Source organism: Geotrypetes seraphini, chromosome 3 (assembly GCF_902459505.1).
Source record: "Geotrypetes seraphini chromosome 3, aGeoSer1.1, whole genome shotgun sequence".
NCBI lineage: Eukaryota > Metazoa > Chordata > Amphibia > Gymnophiona > Dermophiidae > Geotrypetes > Geotrypetes seraphini.
The window spans coordinates 321,451,162-321,479,157 of NC_047086.1; the positions used below are offsets into that span (position 1 = coordinate 321,451,162).

General features: G+C 44.6%; 1 protein-coding gene across 1 annotated transcript; it reads left to right on the forward strand.

Moving 5' to 3' along the window:
* The first annotated feature begins 597 nt into the window (after positions 1-597).
* On the forward strand, positions 598-27,815 carry VSX1 (visual system homeobox 1). The gene is made up of 5 exons (XM_033937653.1): positions 598-967; positions 2,841-2,922; positions 20,897-21,020; positions 27,216-27,396; positions 27,562-27,815. Exons 1-5 carry the CDS (start codon positions 598-600, stop codon positions 27,813-27,815), a joined length of 1,011 nt encoding a protein of 336 aa, XP_033793544.1.
* Positions 27,816-27,996: the final 181 nt, after the last annotated feature.

The window sequence follows — 27,996 nt, forward strand, 5'->3', positions numbered from 1 at the left end:
GCTAATGATGATTTCAAGTGAACAGGCGTGCATCTGTTCAAACGATTGCAGCCATCAAGGTCTTCCGGGCAAATCAGATCAACTGGTGGCAAGTGGATACTTCAGATTCAGTTTTTCTATGCTTCCTTATATTATTGTATGGAAAAAAAAGCTGAAGGGTCTCCTCGGGTTCTTTCGTTTTTGTAATGCTTTCTTCTAAGCGTGGTAGCTTATGCCAGAATCAATCAGGCGAGAATTAAAGGCAGGGTTTAACTTGGTGCGTTAGTGATTCGTGCCATTCCTAACAAGGCGCAATCTCTTCGACAGATGTAAAGTTGAGTGAAATCCGTCATTTACACAGAAAAATGATCAGAAAGGAGTGAGCTGGGGGGGGGGGGAGCCAAAGAAGAGAGGAAGGGGTGAAGGGCATAATCGGATTGCAGGAAAATTGGTGGCAATTAATCCTCTAGAAACTGGGACGAGTGTGACCCACTGGACCCGACAGGGCAGTCGCTAAAGCTGATTGGCGCAGAGGATTCAAGGGGGTCAAAGATAAAAGCAGTAGGCACAAGCTCTCACGTCTTCAAACGCAAGGGAAAGTAGGTCCCGATCGGAATCATGACTGGAAGAGAGGAGGTCTCCGGGGGGGAAGCAAAAGGGCAGATCCCGGTTTCGAGCTCTGGAAATGAGAACGCGGCGAGACCGAATGGACCTCCTCCGAGGTGCAAAGGCTTCGCTATAAGTGATCTGCTGGGCCTGGACTCGGAGGCAGAACCTCAGCCCCCGGCAGCCTCCGCCCGCGAAGGTCCCGGAGCCGGACTCGGCGGCGGGGTCTCATTGCCTTTAGGGCTGGGGTTTCTCTGCGGCTTTGCTTCTCAACAGCCCCCGGGAGCGCCTTGTCTGCTGTCAACGCACATCCCTTTTCTCCATCCCAGGGCCGACCACCAGTACATCCCCCATGCCGAAAAACACAAGGACAACTTTTCTGGTAACTTTCCCCGTTTTTGCGCTTTTTTTCCCCCGTTTCTTAATATGTACCCTGGTAGATAGATAGACCGAACTTTCGGCCCTTTTCCCTCCAACTTGTTGGGTTGAGTGAAAAATATTGCATTTTTAAAAGATAATCTAATTAATATACTCTTCTTTTGCCTGGATTTTACATTTCCATTATGTTAAAACTTATATAGTATTCCCCCCCCCCAAAAAAAAAAAAAGTCTACATTAGTCAATCAGATTATATTTCTTGGATTTGCTATCTCTGGGGAAAGTTACAGCCGCGCGTACTTATTACAAATTTGGAAGGATCAGGCTGTAAAGCCCCTTTGACTTTCCATGAGTGGAATGAAATTAAGAGATTTGTACAGGCTTGATCCGGAGACGTTAGTGTCACCAGGAGTCAGGTCGTGGGATTCAGATCAAGAGCTTTGTTCCTGCGAGGTTTGTTGTTGTTTTTTTTTTTTTTGCTTAAGGAGCTGTCCATTTGCTGGCTGGTGCTGAAAGAGGTTCCTACGTCCTCTGGACCAGTGGTTCCCAACCCTGTCCTGGAGGATCACCAGGCCAACCGGGTTTTCGGCATAGCCCTAATGAATATGCATGGAGCAGATTTGCATGCCTCTCACTTCCATTATATGCAAATCTCTCTCATGCATATTCATTAGGGCTAGCCTGAAAACCCGATTGGCCTGGTGGTCCTCCAGGACAGGGTTGGGAACCACTGCTCTGAACAGTCCACAGCCACGTTATCAGTGGGGCCTCTGCAAATGTGACCTAGGTCAGTGGTTCCCAACCAGGCCAATCGGGTTTTCAGGATAACCCTAATGAATATGCATGAAGCAGATTTGCATGCCTCTCACTTCCATTATATGCAAATCTCTCTCATGCATATTCATTAGGGCTAGCCTGAAAATCCGATTGGCCTGGTGGTCCTCCAGGACAGGGCTGGGAACCACGGACCTAGGTGGTTCATATTGAACTCACCATATAGGAGGGGGCTGCTGAAAAGTTCGCAGCTCAACCAAGAAGAGAATGATGTGGAGCACAAGTTATCATTTTTCTTGACATTTTTCTTTTCAATGATATGAAATGAAACCAAGTGTCAAGAAATGTGTGGAATAACTTGTAAGTTTTGTGGCTCCACATCATTCTCTTCTTGGTTGGGCTGAGAACTTTTCAGCGGCCTCTCATATGTTCTCACCCTGGTTATTGTTTATTCTGCTGTTGCCTGATGAACTTATGGGTACATGCTGTTTTATTCATAGGGTTAGAAGAAATAGCCTGATTATTTTGTCTTAAATGAGAACTGACCAGTTTGTGTGTGTGTGTGTGTGTGTGTGTGTGCGGGGGCGGGGGAGGGGGGGTTGTGGGTTGTAATGTTTATGGATTTGAATTCAAATAAAGTCATAAGTTATTTTTAAAAGGGATTTATTAAATATCTCAAAAATGAAACCCTAAGGACAATGTTGTTACCAATAATGTCCAGTCTGAAATCCAATATATAATTGGCCAACACTCTTAATCCCTGGGGGAGAATGTTTGAACTTGAATAACAAAACGAGAAAGGGGACTATTACGAAACAATTTATTAAATAATGGACATCAGTATGAGCATGTCGTGTGCCCATTATTTAATAAATTGTTTAGTATTCTTTTTTATTCAAGTTCAAACATTCTCCCCAGGGATTAAGAGTGTTGGCCAATTATATATTGGATTTATTAAATATAACAGACCGAAAACATCCTGTGCAATTTAACATGTCATTTAGCTGTTTTAAACCCTCTACTTTTGGGGTCCTGTATTTTATTTCCATTTTGCATACTCATAATATAGAAAAAATATTGATTTTGTTCTATGGTGTTTTCAGCCGAGGAAGACAGTGTATCGGGTGACAGGAATGAAGCGAAGGCGCCCACTTCTCAAACAAAACGAAAGAAAAGACGACACAGGTATAAGATAAATATTTTGAAATGAAGTTGATAAAATTAAGTTGGTTGATCCTTGAATAAAACTTTGGGGGAAAATCATAAAGCCTAATATTTAAACTTAAGCTTTCAGTTTAAGATCATTTTTTGAAGCTAGCTCGCCACCTGTTTTCTTTGAACAAAGTTTATAGTTGATGGGTTGATGTGGTCTACTTTTTTGCCTTCTCCAATAAGCAGCTTAAGAAATAACCAAAAATAACTAAAAATTATCAAATGCTACATATCTAAAAATAATATAAATATAAAACTCAAAACACTTAAATACATAGGACTGAAATCAGGTCACTTGTATTCCAAATTTCTTTTAAACAGAAAACACAATTATATGCAGACAAGAGAGCAAGCAGCTGGTTCAACAAGATATAGAAATAATAAAAAAATACAGTTGAATTTTTACAGATTGGAGGACTAGGGTAATGCAGGCAGAATAAAATAGTTTTGATTTCTCATTTATTTTTATTTTTTGTTTTGTTTGGTGTCATGAAATTTTGCTGTTTATAGTCGAGTTTTACCATGCATTAAAATGTGGGTTCTGATCCTGTTGGACTTTTGGGGCTCCTTTTACAAAGCTGCGTTAGCGGTTTAATGCGCGTAATAGCGTGTGCTAATTTTCTGGCCGCGCTAGCCACTACCGCCTCCTCTTGAGCAGGCGGTAGCTTTTTGGCTAGCGCAGGGGTTAGCGCGCGCTAAAAAGGTGCGTGCAATAAAGCCCTTGGTGTTTGTTTAAAATGAAATAGTGCATGCTTTTTTGTGTTAGTGCATGATATTTTACTTTAGTAAAACTAGAATGCAATAAAATGCTAGTACATGCAAAACTTTAGTAGGCACTTAAAATTTTAGTGGTACATTTACTAAAGGGCAGTTATTTATTTATATATATACTTTTTGCATTTATCATGCATTAGGTGCAAAATCTAACACAAAATAATTGTGGTAATCTGTGAGGGGCTGCTGAAAAATTCTCAGCCCAACCAAGAAGAGAATGATGTGGAGCCATGAAACTTGCAAGTTATTCCACACTTTTCTTGACACTTTTCATTTCAATGATATAATGATATGAAATAAAATGATAAAGTGTCAAGAAAAGTGTGGAATAACTTGAAAGTTTCATGGCTCCACATCATTCTCTTCTTGGTTGGGCTGAGAACTTTTCAGCAGCACCTCATATTATGATGTCATAATGCCTCATTCTACCAATGCCTAAGAGCCAGCCTCATAGATGATGTCACAATAGCTTGGTTTCCCTATACTTGTGCCCATTTACTAGATGGATTTGCCTCACTACTGAAATGAAAAGTACTGGGCTGAGAACTTTTCAGCAGCCCCTCTTAGTTCCCTCTAAGGACTGACTAGATGTGTGCAAAATTTTTTCTTTCTACATAGAGGACCTACTTGACATGAGTGACAAAATTTCCATTACATTGCCTTGTGATAATCACACATATGATTATCTACCATATTACATATTTAATAAGTATCAAAAATTAACTTATATAACAAAAGTTATATATAATCAAAATTTTATTTCTACTCACAATTTATCTGGATATTCAAACATTTTCTCTTCTGATCTTTTCTGTCTTACATAAGTTATAAACTCTGTCAACATTAAAAGTCTGTCCAGAATTTAACAAGAGTTTAATTCTCATCAAACTTTCCAAACGCTCGGGCGCTGAAAAGAGGCCGCTGAAAAGTTCTCAGCCTATCCAAGAAGAGAATGATGTGAAGCCATGAAACTTACAAGTTATTCCACACTTTTCTTGACACTTTTTGTTTCAATGATATGAAAGGAAACAAAAAGTGTGGAATAACTTGTAAGTTTCATGGCTCCTCATCATTTTCTACTTGGTTAGGCTGAGAACTTTTCAGCGGCCCCTCATACAATAAGTAATAATGAAAATATATTTAAATATGGAGCACAAATGCAGCAAAGTTAACCCTCCCCCCAGACTGATTGATCAATAAAGGTATAATAAAATACCATTATGAAAACAAACATTTGAGCTAACAACTTTCTGGAATATATGGACAGCCCTCTTCCTTGTGAAAATATGAACTGATCACCAGTGAAAAAAAATGTAAATCCGAAATTTCTAGATTGATCACTGTTTACTTGCATTAAAAAGAAATGATGGATGAAAACCACATAAAAAGGATACATTCTCAGTATATAATGAAAACTCTACGTAGAGCCCAAAGTACTCAAGTGTGAATATCATTTTATTCTAAAAACATGTTAAACTAACCCAAGAACAGTATGTATTACGGGAACTTACTGGATCGGTAGCATGGAATGTTGCTACTCTTTGGGTTTTGGCCAGATACTAGTGACCTGGATTGGCCATCGTGAGAACGGGCTGCTAAGCTCGATGGACCTTTGCTCTGACCCAGTAAGGCTATTCTTATGTTCTCATATTCTTACTTGAATTGTCAGCAACTGCGAAAACGCAGGTTTCTGCAAGAATATCAGCAGTGTCTTCAAGTCACGCCAATAGGGCTTCTTATTTGGATACTATGCCCCCTGTGATAAAGAGCCAGGTGGTCAATCGCTTGCGGAAGCCAGTTGTCCCCGTATTGCCAGTGGGTTGAGGGAGGGGTTTTGGGGGTGTTGGGATGGGGCGGTTGGGTGGTTGCTTCTAGTTTGGATTTGGAGGGCTCCAGGCTATCAGAGTACAGGCCTGGACTCTCACTGTTATCTGGGATTTCTAGTTGGGTGCTAACCTGATTTTTCGTATTGAGGCATTGCAATGAGAAAATAATTGTGTTCTCTCTGTTCTGTGTGTATCTTTCATTTTGGTGAATAAAAAAGTTTATATAAAAAAAAGGTGCACATGCACCCCAGTGTAATATAAAGAAATGTGTTAGAGGGGCATGGTTATTATGTCAGTGGTGAAAATAAAATGATAAAATGGTGAGTGAAACTTTGACCCCCCCACTCTCTTCGTTGTTCTGTTAAAAATTTATTGAACTGCTTACTGGACGTGAGTGATGATGTCAAATCTATGAGCAGTGCTCCCAAAAAGTATGAGTGATCACTCACGCGCTCATTTTAGAGGAAACCTAGGTGGTAACTGTTTGGGGGGGGATGTCCTACATTTTCACTGCAATTACTGCACAGAGAAGTTCCCTACTCTGTGTCAATATCAAGCATGATTAATCTGTATTAGATGATTTCCACTATAGCCAGGGCCCAGTGGACTTGTGTGCCTAGGGGGGCCCTCGACGAATTGATCCTGCCCTTACTATAGCCATACTGCCTTAATTGTCTGTATCTCGTTTGTTTTAATTATTCTGTATGTTGTCTTGAAACCCGTTCTGAGCGCTTTGGGAAGGACGGGATCTAAATCAAATTAAATAAATATGGATGCAGCTAACATCAATTGTACATTTGAGAGCCTATGCTAATTACTGTGTGCTGATTGCAATATGCAGTCGCAACCCAATCTGTGCTCGTGCTCCACCTAGTCACCACTCCAGCATACGCTGATCAGTTAGTGTGTTGTTTATTTTGCCGCACTGGCTGTTATTAGCACGACCGTGCGTTAGAACCTGTGCTAACTACTTAGCACATTTTAGTAAAAGGGTCTCTTAGTGTACACTCCTGTAATAAGGACAAGAAATGGTCATATGAAGCTAAAGGACTGTGAGAATACTGTGAGATACCTGGTTTAGGAGCCAAACCAATATCAGAATTCGAGCATATGTGAGTTTGGCATCTTATAAAATAAGGTCTGTGAAGTACGATTCATAGTCTAAAGCGCGCCGACAACTGAGCGCAGACAACCGAGCGCAGGACTTAATCGCGCTGAAGAAAAAACGTATTTTAAAGGGCTCCGACGGGGGGTGTTGGTGGGGAACCCCCCCACTTTACTTAATAGAGATCGCGCTGGCGTTGTGGGGGGTTTGGGGGTTGTAACCCCCCTCATTATACTGGAAACTTAACCTTTTCCCACACCCCCCGAACATGGCAGCGTGATCCCTATTAAGTAGAGTGGGGGGGGGGGTTCCCCCCACACCCCCGTCAGAGCCCTTTAAAATACGGTTTTTCTTTGGCGCGATTAAGCCCTGCGCTCAGTTGTCTGCGCTCGGTTGTCAGCACGCCTTTGTCCTCGCACGCTTTTGACCCGTCACCCCTAAGCACTATTCTTCAAATGCCTGCTTAATTTACATAGCATGAATTTGTGAGGGGGAGGGGTGTACAAAGGGATGAAGCATGGGTGGAACTAAGGTGGGGCTCCCAGATATGCATATACCCCCAGATTCTATATATGGCAACTGAAGTTGTGCACTCTAATTTGGCTAATTAGCCACTAACAAGCAATTATCGGCACTAATTAGAATTTATGTGCACAATTTTCTAAAAGTATTCTATAAAGTGGTAGATGTAAATTCTACCATGTGGATCTCAAAAGGGGTGTGACCATGGGTGTTCCTATAAATTATACTTCTCCCTCCATATTCGTAAGGTTAAGGGCAAAGCCGACCTGCGAATACAAAAAAAAAAAAAATCATAAATAACTTTTTGCTTTCTTGTTCGCTGGGTTTGGAGGTATAGCCCTCGTAAATACCATGAGTTTGTGAATAATAAACCTTCCCTTCATATTCGCTGAACTGTACTCTCAGCGCCCCAGCAAAGCACACACTTCTCCGACGCTGCTTTTTGCCCGACCACGCTGAAGCAAAGCGCTGGACTTCTCCGATGCTGGCGTTTACCTGACCACACTGAAAAAAAGTGCAGAACTTTTCTCTCAGAACCCCAGGGGCGGAGTCAGCAAGATGAAAACCATGAATAATTGAAGTCGCGAGTGAAAAACCCGCAAATATGGAGGGAGATCTGTACATGCGCTGTTATAGAATATGCCTGATCCACATATAATTTAGTCATAGGTTTTTATACCAGGTTTTCATTGGTGTAAATGGTAACACCTACATTTTAATCGCTGGGCTGGACACTATGCATATTGTTTAAACTGTTCCTAACTTTAGGCATGGTTTATAGACTAGCACCAAACGTGTTTCTTTTCCACACTGATTTTTCCCAACATCATATAATTGTTTATTGGAAGCTTCTATATCGCTACTAATGACTGGGGAGTCAATTCTGAGTAGATTGCATGAGCTTCAGGAAAAGTTTTACAATACTAAGGCGTGCTATCTGTTTTAGCGCATGCTAAACGCTAACTTATAGTCTATGGACGTGTTAGCGTGCGCTAAAACAGCTAGCGCGCCTTAGTAAAAGGACCCATATATGTAAAATCTAGCCTATAACTTACAGAATATTTAGGCACCTATACTTAACCAAGCTGTATGGCTGATGTAACTGCAAGTTTCAAGTTTATTTGGGATTTGATAAAATCGCTTTTTCATAGATTACAAAGCGATGAACAATTAAAAAAAAAAAAAATGGGGGGGGGGGGGGAGGGTGGAACAAACAATTATGGGATAAATCACAGATATGCTTTCCACGAGAGGGAAATAGAGGGAGGAACTACAAATTAGTATAGGAGAGAGAGAAAAAAGGGGGGAAAACCAGAAGGACGTGACTGGACAGATGCAAGGCAGTGGTTATTCAGAAAGTGCAGTCACTGTCTCTGGTGCTGTACTGAACGACGGCACTGTCACTTTCATTAGACGGACAGGGAACATCAGGTCTGACAATTGTTTACCGGATTTCCTTTGTGTTTTTGGCCTCCAGCAGCAAGTCAGCTAATTGTGCAGAAGGAAGATCGGCCAGCACTGCCTGCCAAGACTGAGGCAAAGTGTCCCAGAGACCATCTGTAAAAAACTCAATGATGTAGGCGTCTGTAACGTAGTCATAGACAGAAAGGTCATCTAAATGTTAGGTATGCTGATACCAGGTTACATTAATATTCTATAATGGATCCCAGGCACCTACTATAGGTTCTATTAAAGAGTGCCTCAGGAGTGCCTTAGGAGTGCCTAAATTAAGGCACCCCATTATAGAATTGCCCCCATTGTGTCTACATCAGAAGTCTAAAAATGTGCCTATTTTATAAAAGCAAATCAACCTAACCAATCCTTCACTATAATTTCATATAAACAGTTAAGTCAGATCATTAGAAGGTGAGACATTAGACAGTATTTTGTGACACAGACAATAAATGAATCACCATATCATTTTCACTGATCTAGTTTTATATTATTTCCTAATATGTTTCCAATAAAATTGTTTGGGGTTTTTTGTGGGGTTTTTTTTTTGCTTTGATTTGTCCGTATAAGATACACATGCACTTATCTGGACTTTCAGAAACCTCCTGACATGAATTCCTGTTTCATGTTGCTGCATCACATTCTGCATTTCTTTGCTTCAACAAAATCGACCCTGGATGCGCGTTAAATAATTGTAATGTTAGGGAGCAGTCGGACATTATTAGAACCTTTCCCCTGATGCAGCTGGGTGAAACATGAATTCATGTCAGGAGGTTTCTGTAATCAAAAACTTTATTCACTTTCTGTATAAAAAGATATTATGTACCTTAGAGTCCTCAGTTACTGATCGTAAATTTTGTACTTTACTTTCCAAAAATTTACTCTTCATTTCTTACTCTTAAAGTTTAAGGTTTAGTGAATTAAACAGCACCGATAAGAGCTTGACCAAGCTGTGATACCACATTCCAAATTACCTCTACAGAAAAATTGTTCAAGACATTGAGGCTGGAAAACAAACTGAAGAATGGTGGCTGATTGACCAAAATCTGTAAATCAAAGACAAAAACCACCAATATAGGATGACTGAAAGTAATAAGCAACGGCAGCACGAGCAACTTCTCTGGCCTGTTGCTCGTGCCAGCCTGGCTCCCCTCTAAAATCACTTCTTAGTTGCAGGGCCAGGAAGGGAGGTCGTGAGTGTGGTATGGGGCGTGGGGAAGGAGGGGTGCCATCACCCCGGGTGCCTCCTACCCTCGCAACACCACTGGTATTTAGTTTGGATTCTCTCACCCAACTTTGCAGAAGCCTGGCATAAATTGCGGTGTGCAAGTTAAGAACATAAGAATTTGCCGCTGCTGGGGCAGACCAGTGGTCGATAGTGCCCAGCAGTCTGCTCACACGGTGGCCCCTAGGTCAAAGACCAGTGCCCTAACTGAAACCAGCCCTACCAGCGAACGTTCTTGTTCAGCAGAAACTTGTCTAACTTTGTCTTGAATTACTGGAGGGTGTTTTTCCCTATAACAGCCTCCGGAAGAGCGTTCCAGTTTTCCACCACTCTCTGAGTGAAGAAGAGCTTCCTTACGTTTGTACAGAATCGATCCCCTTTTAACTTTAGAAAGTGCCTTTTCGTTCTCCCTACCTTGGAGACGGTGAACAACCTATCTACTAAGTCTATTCCCTTCAGTATCTTGAACGTTTCAATCATGTCCCCTCTCAGTCTCCTCTTTTCAAGGGAGAAGAGGCCCAGTTTCTCTAATCTCTCGCTGTACGGCAACTCCTTCAACCCCTTAACCATTTTAGTCGCTCTTCTCTAGACCCTTTCGAGTAGTACTGTGTCCTTCTTCATGTACAGCGACCAGTGCTGGATGCGTTATTCCAGGTAAGGGCATACCTGGCCCGGTACAGTGGCATGATAACCTTCTCTGATCTGTTAGTGATCCCCTTCTTAATCATTCCTAGCGTTCTGTTCGCCATTTTCACTGCCACCGTGTTATTCTATAACCCTGGTATTCTATAACCACTGAATTTTTGGAATGCCTCTGACCCACCCATGCCCTCTTTTGGGCTGTACATGAGACACGTTGGGCATGTAGCATCATATAATAGTGCATAGGCAGATCTCCACGATCCACATTAGTACCAATTAATGCTCATTAACTGATTAGTTTTTACATGTATTTGGGTGCCCTTTACAGAATAATGGGGGACACAATTCAACTCTCCCTTGCTCCACCCAAGCTATGTTGCTGGGAACGCTTATGCTCCATTCGCATACAATTATGCACTATCTTGTCAATGTGCCCATTTATAATTTTATAAAAATAATTTTCTGCATGGACCTTTTTAAAAATACCCCATGCTTTTTCAAGCAAGGGGCTTTTATATGAAAACAAGAATTGCCATACTGGGAGAAACTGAAAGCCCATGAAGCCCAGTATCATATTTCCAACAATGGCCAACTAAGTCACAAATACCTGGTAAGATCCCAAAGAGTAAAGGAGAGCCCGAGAGTCTCGTCTCAATGGGCGGCTGTAACGCGGGGATGGAGGGTCCGCACAGCCTCCCGTGGAGACGAGCGCTCCGCGCAAGGGGAGGGGAAGGTATAGACGAACAGGAGGCAGCTCAGCAATAGGCGGGTTTGAAGTTCCCGCCGCGGGGCTGCCTCCTGATATGAGAAAGGATCAGGGCGAAGGTCATAAAGCCGGGACCTCGGAGGACCCGGTGTCTTCCTGGGTCCTCCGAGGCGGCATTTTTACTGGTGAGCTACATCGCGCGCATGGCGGGGTCAGAAAACGTTGCTGAGATCTCCCTACTCGCCGGCGACTCCCTCAGCGACGAGGAGCAGGTGGGAGTCGGGCGTAGTGGGGAGAACGACAGACCGACACGCCATGCTAAAACAGCTGCAATCTCGGCCCTCGTGGTGACGGGGGCGGGCCTGGGTGAAGAGGGAGGCAGGGCTTTGCGACCCGGTGCGGGGCCTACAGTGCCCATAGCTGTAAGGGGGAGGGGGAGAACGGCTGCCCGGAGACCACGTGGATCCGCGGTTTGGGGAGATCGGCAGGGAGGCCTTCCGGTTTGCCGGTTTTGGCCGGCAGACTGATTCGGGAGCGCAGCCCTTCTGTGTCTGCTCCAGGGCCTTCTGTTGCTAGAGTGAGGGAGGAGGCTAGTGTAGAGGGAGGTCAAGGGACTGTTGGGGTGGGAGTAGGCATTGACCGGTTCCTAGGTCAACCCACTGCAGGGCCCTCCTGGGGTTTGAATCCCTGGGGGTCTGTGTGGGGGATACCCCCTTGGCTGTCGGGCGGCCCACCTGCTGGCTCATCATTTCCATAGGGTTCGTTTCCGGGAGCGGCTTGGCACCCTGGCCAAGACCAGAGGAGGCCTGATGGTGCCAGGGGTCAAGAGGGCTTGGGGGTCCCCGGGAGCGGGGGAGTGTCGGTTGCTGCTCCTCTGTCTGGTTTTTCTTTGCAGGTCCCGATTGCTGGAGTAGATGTTCCTTCTTCGCAGAGGCTGGAGAGTGCGAGAGCGGTCCCTGGAGAGTCTCCTGGAGTGATGGAACAGCATGGATCCGGTAGGGCTGTTGCTGGTGATGCTCGGGAGCCACCGGCTGAACGTGTGGTTGCTGCGGACGGCGCCGTGGTTCCCCAGGCTGGAGTGCTGAACCCATCGCTTCAGGGTAATACGGCGCCTGTGGCTGCTGCTGGGGGTAAGCGAGTTAAGTCAAAACGTAAGAGTCGGGGTAGGCGCGGTCGTGTATCCTCTTCATCGTCGTCTTCTTCGTCCTCGTCTTCTTCTACTACTAGTTCTGCGTCCTCACATACACGCCGGTGGGAGCGGGGACGGGAGGCGGAGACGCGGGGCCGTCCGGGTCTCAGGCGAGGGGAGCTCCTGCGTTAGTGGTGTCAGAGCTTTGGGAGAAGGTTCCAAAGAGGTTGCGTCACAGGATTAGAAAGCGCGCTTGCGTAGATATTTTCCGTTTGATGGAAGGCAGATCTCGCCGTAAGAGTAAAAAGAAAGATAGGAAGGAGACCGGATTGTCAAAAGTGATGCCAGTATCGCGTAACATTGTTAACTGGATTAGATCCTTTTTACGTTTGGCCAGTGTTTGGGGTAGGGCGCGGCCGCAGGATTACGGTCTTTTATTGTCATATGCTGACTCGGTGTTGGATGCTTACCAACGTTTTGGAGGCTGGTCGTGGCTAAATTACGACGAGGCCTTCCGGGACAAAATGGAAGAGAACGGGTTCATGTCCTGGGGCACGCAGGATGTTAACTTGTGGTTAACCCACATGGCGTGCAGGGCTAGTCCTTCGGTTCCGGGTCCCGGTAGGTCCACCGTAGGAGGGGGTGGTGGACGGTCCTTTCGGCCCACAGTTGGGGGGTTTGCAGGAGGGGGTACGGGAGTGTGTTGGCGCTTCAACCAGGCTACTTGCGCCTTCACTGATTGTAGATTCCGGCATGCCTGTTCGGTCTGTGGTCAAGCGCATTCCGCCCTTAAATGCCCCCAAAAAGGGGGTGGAGCTCCATCTGGACCCAGTAAACCGTAGGGTGGTGGGCACATTGCCCACGCCAGTGCGAGTGGCGGCCCTTTGTCCCTGGTTGCAGCGTTATGGGGATCGCGCGGCGGCAGAACAGCTTGAGCGGGGGTTTACGGTGGGTTTCCCTATTCCTTTTCTGGGCGAATTGCGGGAATGTCGGGTGCACAATGCGTCTTCTGTGTGTCACTTAAAGGAGGTGGTGCAGGCCAAATTGGATGGGGAACTCGCATTGGGAAGGATTGCAGGGCCGTTTAGGGTTCGCCCCTTTTCTTCCCTTAGCAGTGATTCCCAAAAAGGAACCGGGGAAGTTTCGGCTAATCCACAACTTGTCGCACCCGGTCGGATCAGCGGTGAATGAGGGCATCCCGGCCGATCTTTGTTCAGTGCGGTACGCTTCTTTTGATTGTGCAGTGAGACTGGTGTTGCGTGCCGGTAGGGAGGCATTGCTGGCAAAAGTAGACATAGAGGCAGCTTTTCGCCTATTGCCAGTCCATCCTGATTCATACCCTTTATTGGGCTTCCGCTTTGAGGGGTCTTACTATTTTGATCGGTGCCTGCCTATGGGTTGCTCCATCTCCTGTGCCTATTTTGAGTGTTTCAGTTCTTTTCTCCACTGGGTCACGGTTTCGCGATCCCGCTTGGACTCAGTGGTACATTATTTAGATTATTTCCTTTTTGTGGGTTCTCCGGCATCCGATGATTGTGCTCATTTGAAGCGTGTTTTTGAACACATGGCAGCGGAGTTCGGTGTTCCGTTGGCAGTGGACAAATCGGAGGGGCCGGTGCGTGTCCTTACCTTCTTGGGCATAGAAATTGATACTGAGGAAATGGTTACTCGGCTCCCCGTGGGTAAGATCGGTCAGATGCTAGCTTTGATTCAACAAGTTCTCCGATCGCGGTTGGTGACCCTGAAGACTGTGCAGTCTCTGTTGGGGTCCCTCAATTTTGCTTGCCGTGTACTTCCTATGGGTAGAGCTTTTCTGCGTCGTTTGGCGGTTGCTACTTCGGGCGTCCGTGAAAAAAGACATTTTATTAGGCTGTCTGCTGGCGTTCGTGCTGATTTGGGTATGTGGGATACTTTTTTGCGTGGGTTCAATGGCACTCTTCGAATTCAGGCCCTCGAAGTAGTTAATTTCGATTTTGAGCTGTTTTCTGACGCTGCCGGAGGTCTGGGATTTGGACTGTATTGTCAGGGCGAGTGGTGCGCGGCGCGTTGGCCGGCGACTTGGAGTGCTCAGGGTGTTACACGTAACATTATGCTGTTGGAACTCTTTCCTTTGGTGGTTGCGTGTGAACTTTGGCCTGCGCGGTTATGAGACAGGTGGATAGTATTTTGGTGTGATAATCAGGGTGTGGTGGAGGTGGTGAACAAGCAGAGTGCGCGTTGTTTAGAGGTCAATGCGTTGGTGCGTGAATTGGTGTTGCGCTGCCTGCAATTGAATCTCTATATTCGCGCGCGTCATGTCCCAGGGACACGGAATTTGATCGCTGATGCATTGTCTCATTTTCGTTTTTCACAGTTTCGGCTCCTTGCTCCGGAAGCTCGCCTAGAAGGTACCCCGATGCCCGACTGTTTATGGGACCTGGTCAAGATGAAGTCTGGGAGATGCTCCGCATGTCAGTAGCTGTGTCAACATGGACTCATTACTGTGCTGGCTTCCGTTTGGTGTCCGCTTTTTTGGAGTCGAGAGGCTGGGTCCCAGGTTCCGTTTCAGAGATGTTGCTGATAGACTATGTGTTACATGCTTTCCGATCCGGTGATTCCCGGGGTTCTGTTACGGGGCGCCTTGCGGGCTTTGCCTTCTTCTGCAGAGCCTTCGGTTGGGCCTGTCCTACGTCGGGGTTCTTAGTGCGTCGCATGCTGGCCGCTATGGGGCGCTTGGTGCCGCGTCCGCCGGATAGCCGTTTGCCCATTACGCATGACTTATTGGTTCGTCTCCTGTCAGTGCTGCCGGCGATTACTCGCTCCCCCTTTGAAGGGCGGCTTTTTCAGGCAGCTTTCTCTGTAGCGTTTTTCGGAGCGCTCCGGGTAGGAGAGTTGCTGGGGAGTCCGTCTGCCGGAGGCACGGGGCAGGGCTTGCTGCGTAGGCATGTTTGTTTTTCGGGTCCCACCATGCGGGTCTTTCTGGCGCGCTCCAAAACGGATCAAACTGGTAGAGGCCATTCTCTGGTACTACATTCTATCCCTGGCAGTTTGTCCTGTCCCGTCACTTTGATGCGTAACTTCCTTCAAGTGCGGGTTCAGGAGGGAGCTTCCTTATTCCTCCACGAAGATGGCTCTTCGCTCACGCGTTACCAGTTTTTGGCAGTTTTACGCTTGGCTCTTGGTAGCTGTGGGGAACTGCCTATTCGTTACGGGACCCACTCCTTCCATATTGGGGCTGCGACCAGTGCTCATGCTGCGGGATTGTCTATTGAGGGTATACGACGCTTAGGGCGTTGGTCTTCTGGGGCTTACAGGGGATATATCAGGCCAGGGGGTCTTAGCTGGCCGGCTAGAGACTGAGTTCCTTGGGATGTGGGGTGGAGCACTTTTGGGGTTATTACACGGGCAGGGGCACCTTCTTTCACTAACATCTACCTGGTATTGGCGGGCCTGGGTTCAGTGTTTTCTTTGTTTTGCAGCCTCTGTATCCCGGTCCTGTTCGGTGTGGATCGTGGGCCACTCATTTATACATCGGGCTGGGGAGCGGGCACTTATCCGCCCCGGTGGCCTGCATTTGGGCTTGGAGAACTCGGGAGTATGGGTTTCCTGGCGGGGTCAGCGGGGGATGCGCTGGCATCAGCTCCTTCCCCTGATGACTCGCCAGCGTCCTAATCCCCGTCGGCCGGATCTTCTCTTGGTTCATCTGGGCGACAATGACGTGGACGACATGACGGTCAAGCAGCTCATTGACCGTATTAAAGATGACCTCCGCTGTGTTCTGGACCGGTTTCCCCATGTGCGGCTGGTATGGTCGGATATCATACCACGCCCGCGCAGGTTGGGTTTGTGTAGATGGACTCGTGGGTTGATTAAAATCAATAGACAGGTGGCTAAATGGGTAGTTGGTATGGGTGGTTTGCAGATTCAACATTCTTGGGTAGATGTAACTTGTAAAGGTTTATATGCACGGGATCTGGTTCATTTGTCGGCGGTGGGCTGGGACTTGCTGCTGGATGATTTTGCCTCCTGTTGCGAGTCTCACCTTGCTGCCGCGGGTGTGTAGTCACAGCTCCTGTTTTTGGGTGGAGGCCTGTCTTCGCAGGCCTTATGGCGGTTATCCCGAGCTACGGTATGGTACAGCTCATCAGGTGATGAGCGGGGAGGGGGGGGGGGGGCGGCAGGGAGCCGTGCCCAGGTTCTGGTACTCTGGTTAAAGGGGCATGTTGAGACATGCCACCCCCCAGACCCTTGCTGGCATGGCAGGATCGGGGGCCGAATATTATTGGTATTGGTTTAAGGTGTAGCTCGGGAAACTGTTTTTTGTTATGTAAGTGTTAAATTAATGGTTTGTTAATAAACAGAGTTGCGGCTATTTATCCATATACGTGAGTGGTGTGATTATTGAGGGGAGTTTTTGCGTGGATGGGGTGGGGGAGAGTGAGCAGGCCAATACATATCCGGCAGTTAAGGAGAGCCCGAGAGTCTCGTCTCGATGGGCGGCTGTAACGCGGGGATGGAGGGCCCGCACAGCCTCCCATGGAGATGAGCGCTCCGCGTGAGGGGGGGGGGGGGAAGGTATAGACGAACAGGAGGCAGCTCAGCAATAGGTGGGTTTGAAGTTCCCGCCGCGGGGCTGCCTCCTGATAGGAGAAAGGATCGGGGCAAAGGTCATAAAGCCGGGACCTCGGAGGACCCGGTGTCTTCCTGGGTCCTCCGAGGCGGCTTTTTTACTGCCCGCCCTCCCGCCCTTTATTTGTCTGGTTTAGTAGGCAGCACAGTTTAGGTAGGCGGTTATCCTGAGCTACGGTATGGTACAGCTCATCAGGTGATGAGCGGGGGGGGGGGGGCGGCAGAGAGCCGTGCCCGGGTTCTGGTACTCTGGTTAAAGGGGCATGTTGGGACATGCCACCCCCCGGACCCTTGCTGGCATGGCAGGATCGGGGGCCGAATATTATTGGTATTGGTTTAAGGTGTAGCTCGGGAAACTGTTTTTTGTTATGTAAGTGTTAAATTAATGGTTTGTTAATAAACAGAGCTGCGGCTATTTATCCATATACGTGAGTGGTGTGATTATTGAGGGGAGTTTTTGCGTGGATGGGGTGGGGGGAGAGTGAGCAGGCCAATACATATCCCGTAGTTAATGAGATTTTATGCTGCTTATCCTAGAATTAAGTAGTAGATTTTTCCAAGTCCATCTTAATAATAGCTTATGAACTTTTCTTTTAGAAACTTCTCCAAATCTTTGAAAAAATCCTACTGTGCTAATTGCTTTTACCTCAATCTCTGGCCATGAATTCAAGAGTTTAATTATATGTTGAGTGAATAATTTTCTCCAATTTGTAATAGTTTCATTTGGCGCCCCCATAGTCCTTGTATTTTTGAAAAGAGTAAACAAGCAATTTGGGGCTGATTCTACAAATGGCATTATGACTGTAGACAGTGGTAGACGTCCTACCGCCATCTCACCAGTCAATTTGGACATACTTTAAAAAAAAAAAAAAAAAATCCTTGCCGCGGATGCCTACAATATAGATATCTGACTCAAGTCTATGGAGGCATCTAGCCACGCCCACCGATGCCATGTGCAGTTGTGATTTCTACTGGAAGTGGCCTTGGACGTCCATAAGTGTCCCTATGCATCTCCATAGGCGCAAGACAGATGCCTGTAAAATGCTGGCCTACATTTAAAGCGTCTATTAGAAAAAAGACACAATTCTCTACAGCAGGGGTGTCCAACCTGCGGCCCAAGGGCCACATGCGGCCCTGTGAAGTATTTTGTGCAGTCCCGGTCAAGGGTGATGCAGTGTTTTCCTCTGCTGCCTCCTGGTGTTTACCGTCTTGCCAGCTCCCTCCTCTGTCTTGCTGCAACGTTTGCGCATTTGTGTGGCCCCAGAAAATTTTTTTGTGGCCAATGCGGCCCAGGAAAGCCAAAGGGTTGGACACCCCTGCTCTAAAGGATGCCGATATGTGATTGATATGCAATTGGCGGCCACTTCTTAGGCACTTCTCCAAGCTGAAGAGCCATAGCCACTTTATCCTTTCCTCATAAGGAAATCATCCCATCCCCTTTATCATTTCCGTTGCCTTGTCTGTACCTTTTCTAATTCTGCTATATCTTTTGTGAGATGGGTTGACTAAAGTTGCACACAATATTCCAGGTGGGGGTCACATCATGGAGCAATACAAAGGCATTATAATATTCTGTTTTATTCTCCATCCCTTTTCCTAATAAATCCTAACATTCAATTTACATTCTATTTTCTTTCTTAGCTGCTGTTGCTGCACACTGACCAAAGGGCTTCACCGTATCATCAGTGATGAGATCTAAATCCTTTTTCTGGGCAGTGACCTCAGTTATAATTTAGGTTCCTCTTTCCTATGTGCATCACTTTAAGGGAGGAATACATCAACGGGCGCTATGCGATTTAGCGTGCACTAATTGAAAGTACATGCTAACACAATTAGCAAATGCTAAATTGCTTAACTTCTGCTGATGAATTCCCCTCCCCCTAAATGTCATCTGCCATTTGGATGCCCAGTCTTTAAGTCTCTGAAGGTCCTCTTGCAACTTTTCACAATTCTCTTGTGATAACTTTGTCACCAGCAAATTTAATCACCTCGCTCGTTTATAAATATGTTAAAAAAGCAGTGGTCCCAGCACAGATAGATCCCTTTCTTATTGAGAATATTGACCATTTAGCCCTATTCTCTTTCTACTGTCTTTTAACCAATTCTTAACCCACAATAGAAACTACCTCCTATCCCATGACTTTTTAATTTCCTCAGAACACATTCATAAGATACTTTGTCAAATGCCTTCTAAAAGTCTAGAATACAATAATATCACTCAGCTCACCTTCACCCACACATTTATTCACTCTTTATAAAAATGTAACAGATTAGTGAGGCAAGATTTCCCTTGACTAAATCCACATTAACTTTGCCCCATTAAGGGGAGAATTCATCAGCTGGTACTGTGTTAGCACATGCTAAATACTACAGATGCTCATTATATTCCTATGAGCATTTTTTGCATTTAGCGCCCATTGATGAATCCATGCCTTTGTATTTGCTTCCAATGACATTCTGCATAGCTGGGGTTAAGATGTGGAATGCTTTGGTGGGTCAGTTGCGACAATGTATTGATCGGTTTCAATTCAAGAAACAGCTAAAAACCCAATTGTTTGCCACCTCATTCTTATGACTTAACAGCTCTTTGGAAAAGAAAAGTTAGTTCTTCCTTGTTGATTTTAAGATTTTAGTTTGCCATAACTATTATGTTTGTTTTAACTCATGTGAACCGTTTAGCTGTTAAGCGATATAGAAAATTTGTAAATAAATAAATAACTACACGGGACACAGACCGTGGAAGCCTTCCAGCTTATGGAGCTGCCATTTAAGCCCCACTCCATGTCATGAACAAAGTTATAGCTGCTGTTCTGTCGAGTTTTGTGTCGATACTATCCTCTCTGTCTCTCCCACCATTTTTGCGCTCCACTACCTCTACCAGAGTGGGCATTCCAGGCATCCGCCACCCTCTCCGTGAAAAAGTATTTCCCGACAATGTCCTAAGTCTACCACCCCACAACCTCATATTATATCCTCTAGCTTTACTACTTCTCTGACTGAAAAAGATTTGTTGGTAGTAGTAATGCCATTCAAGCATCCGAATCAAATCTCCTCTATCCCTTCTTTGGAATGGATGGTAAGATATCAAAAGAACATAAGAATAGCCTTATTGTATCAGGCCAATGGTCCTTCTAGGCCTGTCCTCACAGTGGCCAATCCAGGTCACTAGTACCTGGAAAAACCCCAAATAGTAGCAACATCATTTTCTCACTAACTTAAAAAAAAATATGATATTTGTATGTTTTTATATAGCAGGTTTGACGTCATAAGTGATGAAAAAAAAATATGATTTTACACATGCAGGTCCTTTTACTAAGGTGCGCTAGGATATAATGGACGCGTTAGTGTTTAGCGCGCCTTAGTAAATGGACCCCGTGATGAATTGCATACAAACGTCAGGGCAGCCTCATAACCTTTATAGCAGGATTTGCTTGAAGGGGTAAAAAGTTTGCTCATCTGAAAGTTGATTTGCCGCATCCTATATAATAAAACCCTAGCCGCGCATGCGCACTCCTACCTGCGTGTTCCATTTTCCCTGTTCCGTGAGATGTAGGCCCGTGGTGGCAGGAGTGCGCAGGCGCGGGTCCCCAGCCTTACAGCGCCTAACTACACTCGCCGGCAGGACTGGCCGCCAGCGCTGGATTCCCTGCTCTGGTAAAAGTAAGTGCTTCGCCTTGCCGCCCCCCCCTTCCCTTCCCGCGGTCCCGACTCCAAACCTGCCGACTCCAGCAGCGTCTGCATCACTCTACACACGCTGCTTCGGGGCCGTAGAAGGCCCCGAAGCAGCGTGTGTACAGTGCTGCAGACGCTGCTGGAGTCGGGACCGCGGAAAGGGAAGGGGTGCGGGGTGCGGCGGCGGCAAGGGACTACTAGAGCCGACCAGACTTCTAGCACCCGTTAATGTAACAGGCTAAAAACTAGTTTATAAAAGAATGCCTTTTATGCTTTCCTGTTCCAGGACTGTATTTACAGCTCACCAGTTGGAGGAACTCGAGAGAGCTTTCAGTGAAGCCCATTACCCAGATGTGTATGCCAGAGAAATGCTAGCACTAAAGACCGAACTCCCAGAAGACAGAATACAGGTGAGTTGATATTTTCTGTGTGAGGTATACTCAGTATGATGGCAATTTATAAGCCATTTTCTGAGGGTAAAGCAGTGTTTTAAGCGCTGAAGTGTTTATATGCACACAGAAGTATGCATAGACAGCCCTAACTGCACAGAGTTTTGGCTTAGACGCATATGCTATAAAATATATGCAGCTGCATGCTCTATAAACTGGGATATTTGTAGGAGCCAAGAGTAGGCATCTGTATGGGTGCTTCTTTTTAAAAGGGACGGGGGTATCTTATAAAATTAGATATGTGCATACTGGGTGGCTGCGCCCACCCTTTGGAACGCCCTTCCCCTAACACTACGGCAAGAAACTAGTTTAAACAACTTTAAAATCAATCTTAAAACTTTTCTTTTTAAAGATGCTTATGAGATCTACGATTGATAATGAAAAAAAATAAATAAATAGAGCAAGACACCTGTTCCCAACAATCCCTCTCCCCTGCCGTTTTTTTTCCTGCACCTTTTCCTTTTATTTTTAATACTGTACCTTTTTCCCTTTTGTTTCAATCCTTTTTGTCTTAATAGTCATTATTAGTTTGTTTGTCTATTCCCCAGGTTTTAAATTAATTTTTGATACTGCGAAAATGTAAACCGTAAAATGTATATCAAGTCAGAATAAACTTGAAACTTAAATCCCCTTCATCAATTAGGTGCAACCTTTGTATGTTTCTATCACAGAAGGTAGGTGCCCTTTAAAAAAAAAAAAAATTGCAAGTCAGATGTATATGACTAATGATTTATCTAATGGTTAATCCAAACATAATAAAGTAAAGCAAAGATGAAGCAGTAATTAATGGAAGTAATGTTTATCTCTTGATAGTCAGTGCTACTTAACTAGCTGGGAACGGGTCTGATTCTATAAACATTGCCTAAGGTAGGCGATGCTATGTGCCCTAATTGTGGATGCCTAGCAACACCTAACTTAAATTGATGTGAAAGTTAATTTTTTTTAATTGGTTAAATGGCAAGGCAATTGACTACCATACACAAACACTTGGCAAGTCAAAGTTTAAATAGAGTGGCCATCTAGAAGCTGAACACATCCAATATTAAATAAATGAGCCTCAGAAATGTAAGTAGGGCTGCAAAGTCCCTTTGAGGTTTTTTTTTTTTTTACTGTGTCCCCCCCCCCCCCCCCACCAGATAAAGGAGCCTGTGATTTAATTTGTTTGAAGCCAGGTCTGGCTCGATGGATTAGCAGTGACTTTGCAGCCCTGCTTTCATTTCTGAGGCTCATTTATTTAATATTGGATGTGTCTGTGTATGGCTTTTGTAATAATTTTGGGCAAAGTTACCAAGATCTGCATTAACTTGGGGCTCCTTTTACAAAGGCACGTTAGCGGTTTAATGCACGTAATAGCGCGTGTTAAACTTCCGGCCGCGCTAGCCTCTTGAGCAGGCGGTAGTTTTTCGGCTAGCGCAGGGGTTAGCGTGTGATGAAAAGTCGCGTGCGCTAAAGCTGCTAACGCGGCTTCGTAAAAGGAGCCCTTGGTAGTAATTGGCTACACCATTAAAGACCAATTTAAAAAATTAATTTTAATTGATAATTATCAATTAAAATAATTGAACTTGCATGCAGATATCCATGTGCAGATATCCTGAGTCAGGGTGCCCTCCGACACCTACTGATGCCTGCCTGAAAAGTAGGGATGGTTAGGGATGGAGAATAAATGTGGTTAACTTAGGTGTCGTTAGGCACCCGAGTTAGATGCTGGTAAATTAAGCCAGGTAAAACTGGCCTAATGTACCGGTGCCTACCTCTAGGAAGCCTAGTGACATCTAAGTCTGCTTAGGTGCTACTAAACTTGACTATATAAAGAACGCCTAGCAGTTGATTGACAACTGTGTGGACCAATGCCTAAAAGTTAACTAAGTATAGAATCAGCCCCTAAATGACTATGCTGTGTGATTTAGCCAGATAGTTGCAAATATTTAAGCGCCGGTCAGCTAAGTTTAGCAGCAAATCAGACCGCATAAATAGCAAGCCTATCTTTGCCCGCTATTAACTTAACCAGCCAGTGCTGAGAATCTGCTTAACTGGTTAAATTAGAGCCAAGCCCCCATTCCTCCGCCCACACAATATTCAAAGCTAGTTGCTGGAAATGGCCCTGCACTGAATAGCTGGGTTGAGCTTTGGTGTACGTTTTCACGTTTACTTTTTCTCCATAATTGTCACCACTGGGGTCAGATGGCAGGGTTCTCTGCGGGAACCGCTTCGTTTCCCAGGCAGAGAACCCCTGAATAAGGGATCTCAAGGCACCAAAGTCACTGAAAAGAGCACACTTGTGTAAAAAAAAAAAGAAGAAAAAAAGCAACAGAGCTGATCAGAAACACTTTCTGCACAGTGCGCTTGCAGAAAGAAAAAGCTGTAGGAGACCCTTACTGCTCAGACTCTACATTTTGATTTTATTTATCAGTATGTACTGACTTCTGTCAACAAAAGCAGTAATAGTAGTAATAATACAACATAATATTAAACCAAATCATAAACAAAAGCAGAAGCAAAGATCAAGGACCCAATATAAAATGTTAACTGTAAAGGCTGCAGTGGCTCAACAGCTGAACTGGAAAAGCATTCATGAAATACCAGGTACTGAATAAAAATAAAAAGAAAAAAATAAGATACATTTTTTTTTATTGCTACAACAATACTTTTTTACATTGGCTTTCAAAAACAATACCCTCTTCAGATCAGAATGAGCAAATGATGGCATATCAGAATATCTAAGTGATAGCACAGTCTCGGAGGACCAAAAGGTTTAAGTCCTCCGAGCATGCTCCTTTTGTAACCCCTCCCACCCACAATCCCCCTCGGCTGCGACGCCCCGATGGGCGGAAGGGGAAGAGATCCTGCGACCACGGACCGCCCCCCTTCTGCCCCCCCCGCTCTCTTTCTGCCTCCCAGCCCCGCGTTAGGGTCGCCCATCGAGACTAGCTCTCGGGCTTGCTTATTCCAGTGACAATCTCACACGGAAAGGTAGAGGGTGGGGGTGGTGATAAGAAACGGGGGGAGATCAGAGGATGATAAAACACTATTCCCCCTGTTTTACTAGGGTGTGTTATGCGTTTTGGCACATGCTAAATATACGTGCGCACTAACCGCCAACATGTCCATAGATTAACATGCACGCATTAGCGTTTATCGTGTGGTTAGCACGCACTAATATTTAGCACATGCTAAAACGCTTAGCACACCTTTGTAAAAGGAGCCCTATAACTTTATGGTTCATAATGTGAAAATTAATGTACTGTCTACCTAGTAATGATTTCATAAATCTGTTTGAGCCACTTGTACATCGTTATCTGACAAATTTGGGCTTTGTTTTATAGCAGGGTTCCTATGTAAAATGTCAAAAAATAGCCTACTTGATAAAAACAACACAGACACTTAAACGCCCTTATATAATGCACGTGCAGAGACAGCCCCAGTATCATAGAAATCTTCAGAAATTTAAACCTGCTCGGAAGAAAGTGAAAATTTATGCATACACTCTATGCATGTACCAGTCTATTTTATAAAACATATATTACAGTTCCTGCCCTGCTTCACCCAAGCTACACTCTCAGGGATGCCCACATGAAGTGTACATATAAGTGTTTTGATCTTATGAGCATATGTGCTAAAACATACCTATTCAGCCCTGGAGTTTTATAAAATCCCTTTTCAACATGTAAAACAGGCTTAAGTTACTACATTGTCAATTGTTCTATCCAATGTATTCCCCTTAAATACCTCACGCCCCCAAGTTGTCCTCAAGTTACTGTTCATCCAAACTCTGCTTAAGTGACTGTATTAGTAATGTATACAGCGGTCCTTTGTACTGTTATGCTATCATTCGTGTTCTCCACAAACAGTACTTCATAACATATTCATTTGTAATTTTTACTTATTCATTGGTCTTCAGAAGTGCCAGTATTAGCCAATTGGTTTGAGTGGCCAAATACTATGTGGCACTAGCCTCCTCATCAGACCATTATGTTTTTTATAAAGTGCTTTAGTGCATTAGTGCTTCTATACTTCAGTGCTTGAGTAAATAAATGAATGAACTTTCAACTTATCTTTTTTTCTGCATTTTCTGAGTTTTCCCTTTGTCAATAGTTATCGGGAAGGGACCTGTCATTCCGACATGTTTCGCCCGAAGGCTGTATCAAGAAAAAGGGGGGGACTTTGTAATTGAAAACTGCTTACCAATACACTTGACAATTACTCTCTGTATATGTAGAGTCTCTTCCCCTGTAAACCGCTTTGAACTGTTTGTGGTATAGCGGTATACAAAAATAAAGTTATTATTATTATTATAAGTTACTGTATTGTCATTGTACTGTCCAATGTAATCCACTGTGAATGTTAGCTTGTAATCTGTTCTGAGCTTCTAGGAGGACGGAATAGAAATCTAATTAAATAAATATAAAAAAGATGTCACTTTTGCTTATTACAATTTCGTTCATAAATCCTTCCTTATTTGTAAGCAGTATTAAGCGCTATAACACCAGTTAATACTTTTATGAAGCTGCAGTACGCACTAACTTCAGATTGGAAATTTGGGCTATACTCTCACAGAAAATTTAACTTGAACTATTGTGCTGTTTAGTCAGCTGCAGTAAGCACTAACACAGGTTTACCGCAAAAATTGATATACCACAGGGGTGTGCTGAGGTGTCCTGCAGTAAATTTGGGATGTGGGCATGCTATCCCAGTGCTAATAAGTAAAATTTATTTCTCAACTCGGTCCTGGAGTACCCCCTTGCCAGTCAGGTTTTCAGGATATCCACAATGGATATGCATGAAAGGAATTTGCCTATAATGGAGGCAGAATATGCAAATCAAGTTTATGCAAATTCATTATGGATATCCTGAAAACCTGACTGGCAAAGGGGGTATGTCTAGGGGCAGAGAGTGGGTATGTTCTGTGTTAATCAGTTAGCACAGCTACATTGCAACATGTTAACCGATTAGCCCTCAACACCTGAGCCCTTACCACCTACATAATGGGTGGCAATAAGGGCTCACATGCTAATATGTTTTAATGGCCACACACTAATGGCAAAATTAGTGCATGCTCTAAATGGAGAAAAAAAGCCTCAGAACTCCATCATCCTTATGCAGTGATACACTGTTACTGCTTAGGGTTACCAGACATTCAAGGAAACCCAGCCATGTCCTTTTTTTTTAGAGGACTGTTCGGGTGCTCAGATGGACATTCCAAAACACAGCAGTTGTCCAGGTTTTGGAAAGCTCTGGCCATGTGTGGAGGGCCACTGAGCATGTGTGGATGATGTCATATGCATCCGTGCATGCTCAGAGGCCCCTGAACAGGGTCCAGAGGTTAGGAATAATTAGATGAGGCTTTTGGGGGCAGGGCTTGGGGGCAGAATGGGGTGGGGTTTGGAATAGAACAGGGCAGGCCAAAGGTGGAGAAAGGCTGGGCTGGGGGCAGAACAGGGTGGGGCCAGGCTGCATTTGTAAATACTCCTTCGTGCAACAGCACTATGTACAGTGAACTGGATTCGATAAATAGCGCTCAAAAATAGGTGCCAGAAAAGATTGGCACTTAAAGCTATTCTATAATGAGTGCACACCCTTTATAGAATCACACTTAGCCCTGATTCCTGCACCCTATTTTTGGTCAAAAGACTTATGTCTAAAACCTGGTGTAAAATGCTGGTGCCCTGGTTGGGCTTCCCGACTCCTTATTCAATAACTAGGCACACAGCTTTTTCAGAATGCCTGTGTCATGGCCTTGGCCATACCCCCTTTGAGTTGCCTGCTAAGGGATTTGGGTGCTACGTGTAATAGAAGAGCACACAGTCAGAAGTGCGTGCAAATCCTGACTGATGCCAATTAATGACAATAATTGGTTGTTAGTGGACAATTAATGCTCATTAGCCAATTAAATTGCATTTGCATCTTGGGATCATATGTATAGAATTTTGGGGAGTATACACACTAGTATAGTTTATTTATTTAATTTATGTAATTCATTTTCTATCCCTTTTTCCTCAAAGAGCTCAGAACGGGTTACAGGTATGTACTGTGTAACTTTACTTGACACTTCCTCCAAAAGAGTTAATCCAAGTGGTAATTAGTAGGTCTTGTGACTATTATCTACTGGGGGAAAAAAACCCTAATTTAGCCTGTGGGCTACTTGGTCTTTTTGAAAAGGTCTGGTTTCAGAACCGAAGAGCCAAGTGGAGGAAACATGAGAAATGTTGGGGCAGGAGCAGTGTTATGGCAGAATATGGTCTTTATGGAGCAATGGTGAGACACTCTATCCCTCTGCCTGAATCTATCATCAACTCAGCCAAAAGTGGACTGATGGGTTCCTGCGCCCCCTGGCTGCTTGGTAAGGATATAACAGAGATCCTATAATACTATTAATTTGAGAAAATTCTAATAAAAAGTGAAAATTTAATACATGAAATTTGAAATCCTACTTTTATAGCCTATATCAAAGTTTAACCTAAAACGTGTTTGCTTCCTTGTTGGTTTTTTTTTTTCCGTTTTTAAGGGATGCACAAAAAAACCATAGATCTTGCAAAGAAGGGAGAAAAAGAAGGACTGACAGAAAGCTACAGGTGTGAATGTTCCAGTGAGGAAAACAAGAAAACAGAACCGCAAGAGAGCTCAAAGAGTGAAACAAATAGAATGGACAATTCGGAAGATAATGCTATTGATCTCTCAAGCACTAAAAAACAAGAGAAAAAAAGCATTTTGAGGCAAAGTTTTAATGGAGACACTGAGAGGGGACTAAAAGGACTGTGAACACTAACCCCTCTTTTACTAAGACGCGATAGCCGATTTAGCACATGCTAACGCATCCATAGAATACAATGGACGTGTTAGCATTTAGCATGTGCTAAATCGGCTAGCACACCTTAGTTAAAGGCCCCCTAAGAGAGCTCAGGATAAATCTAACGGGCTATTTTATAGTAGCTAGAGCTAT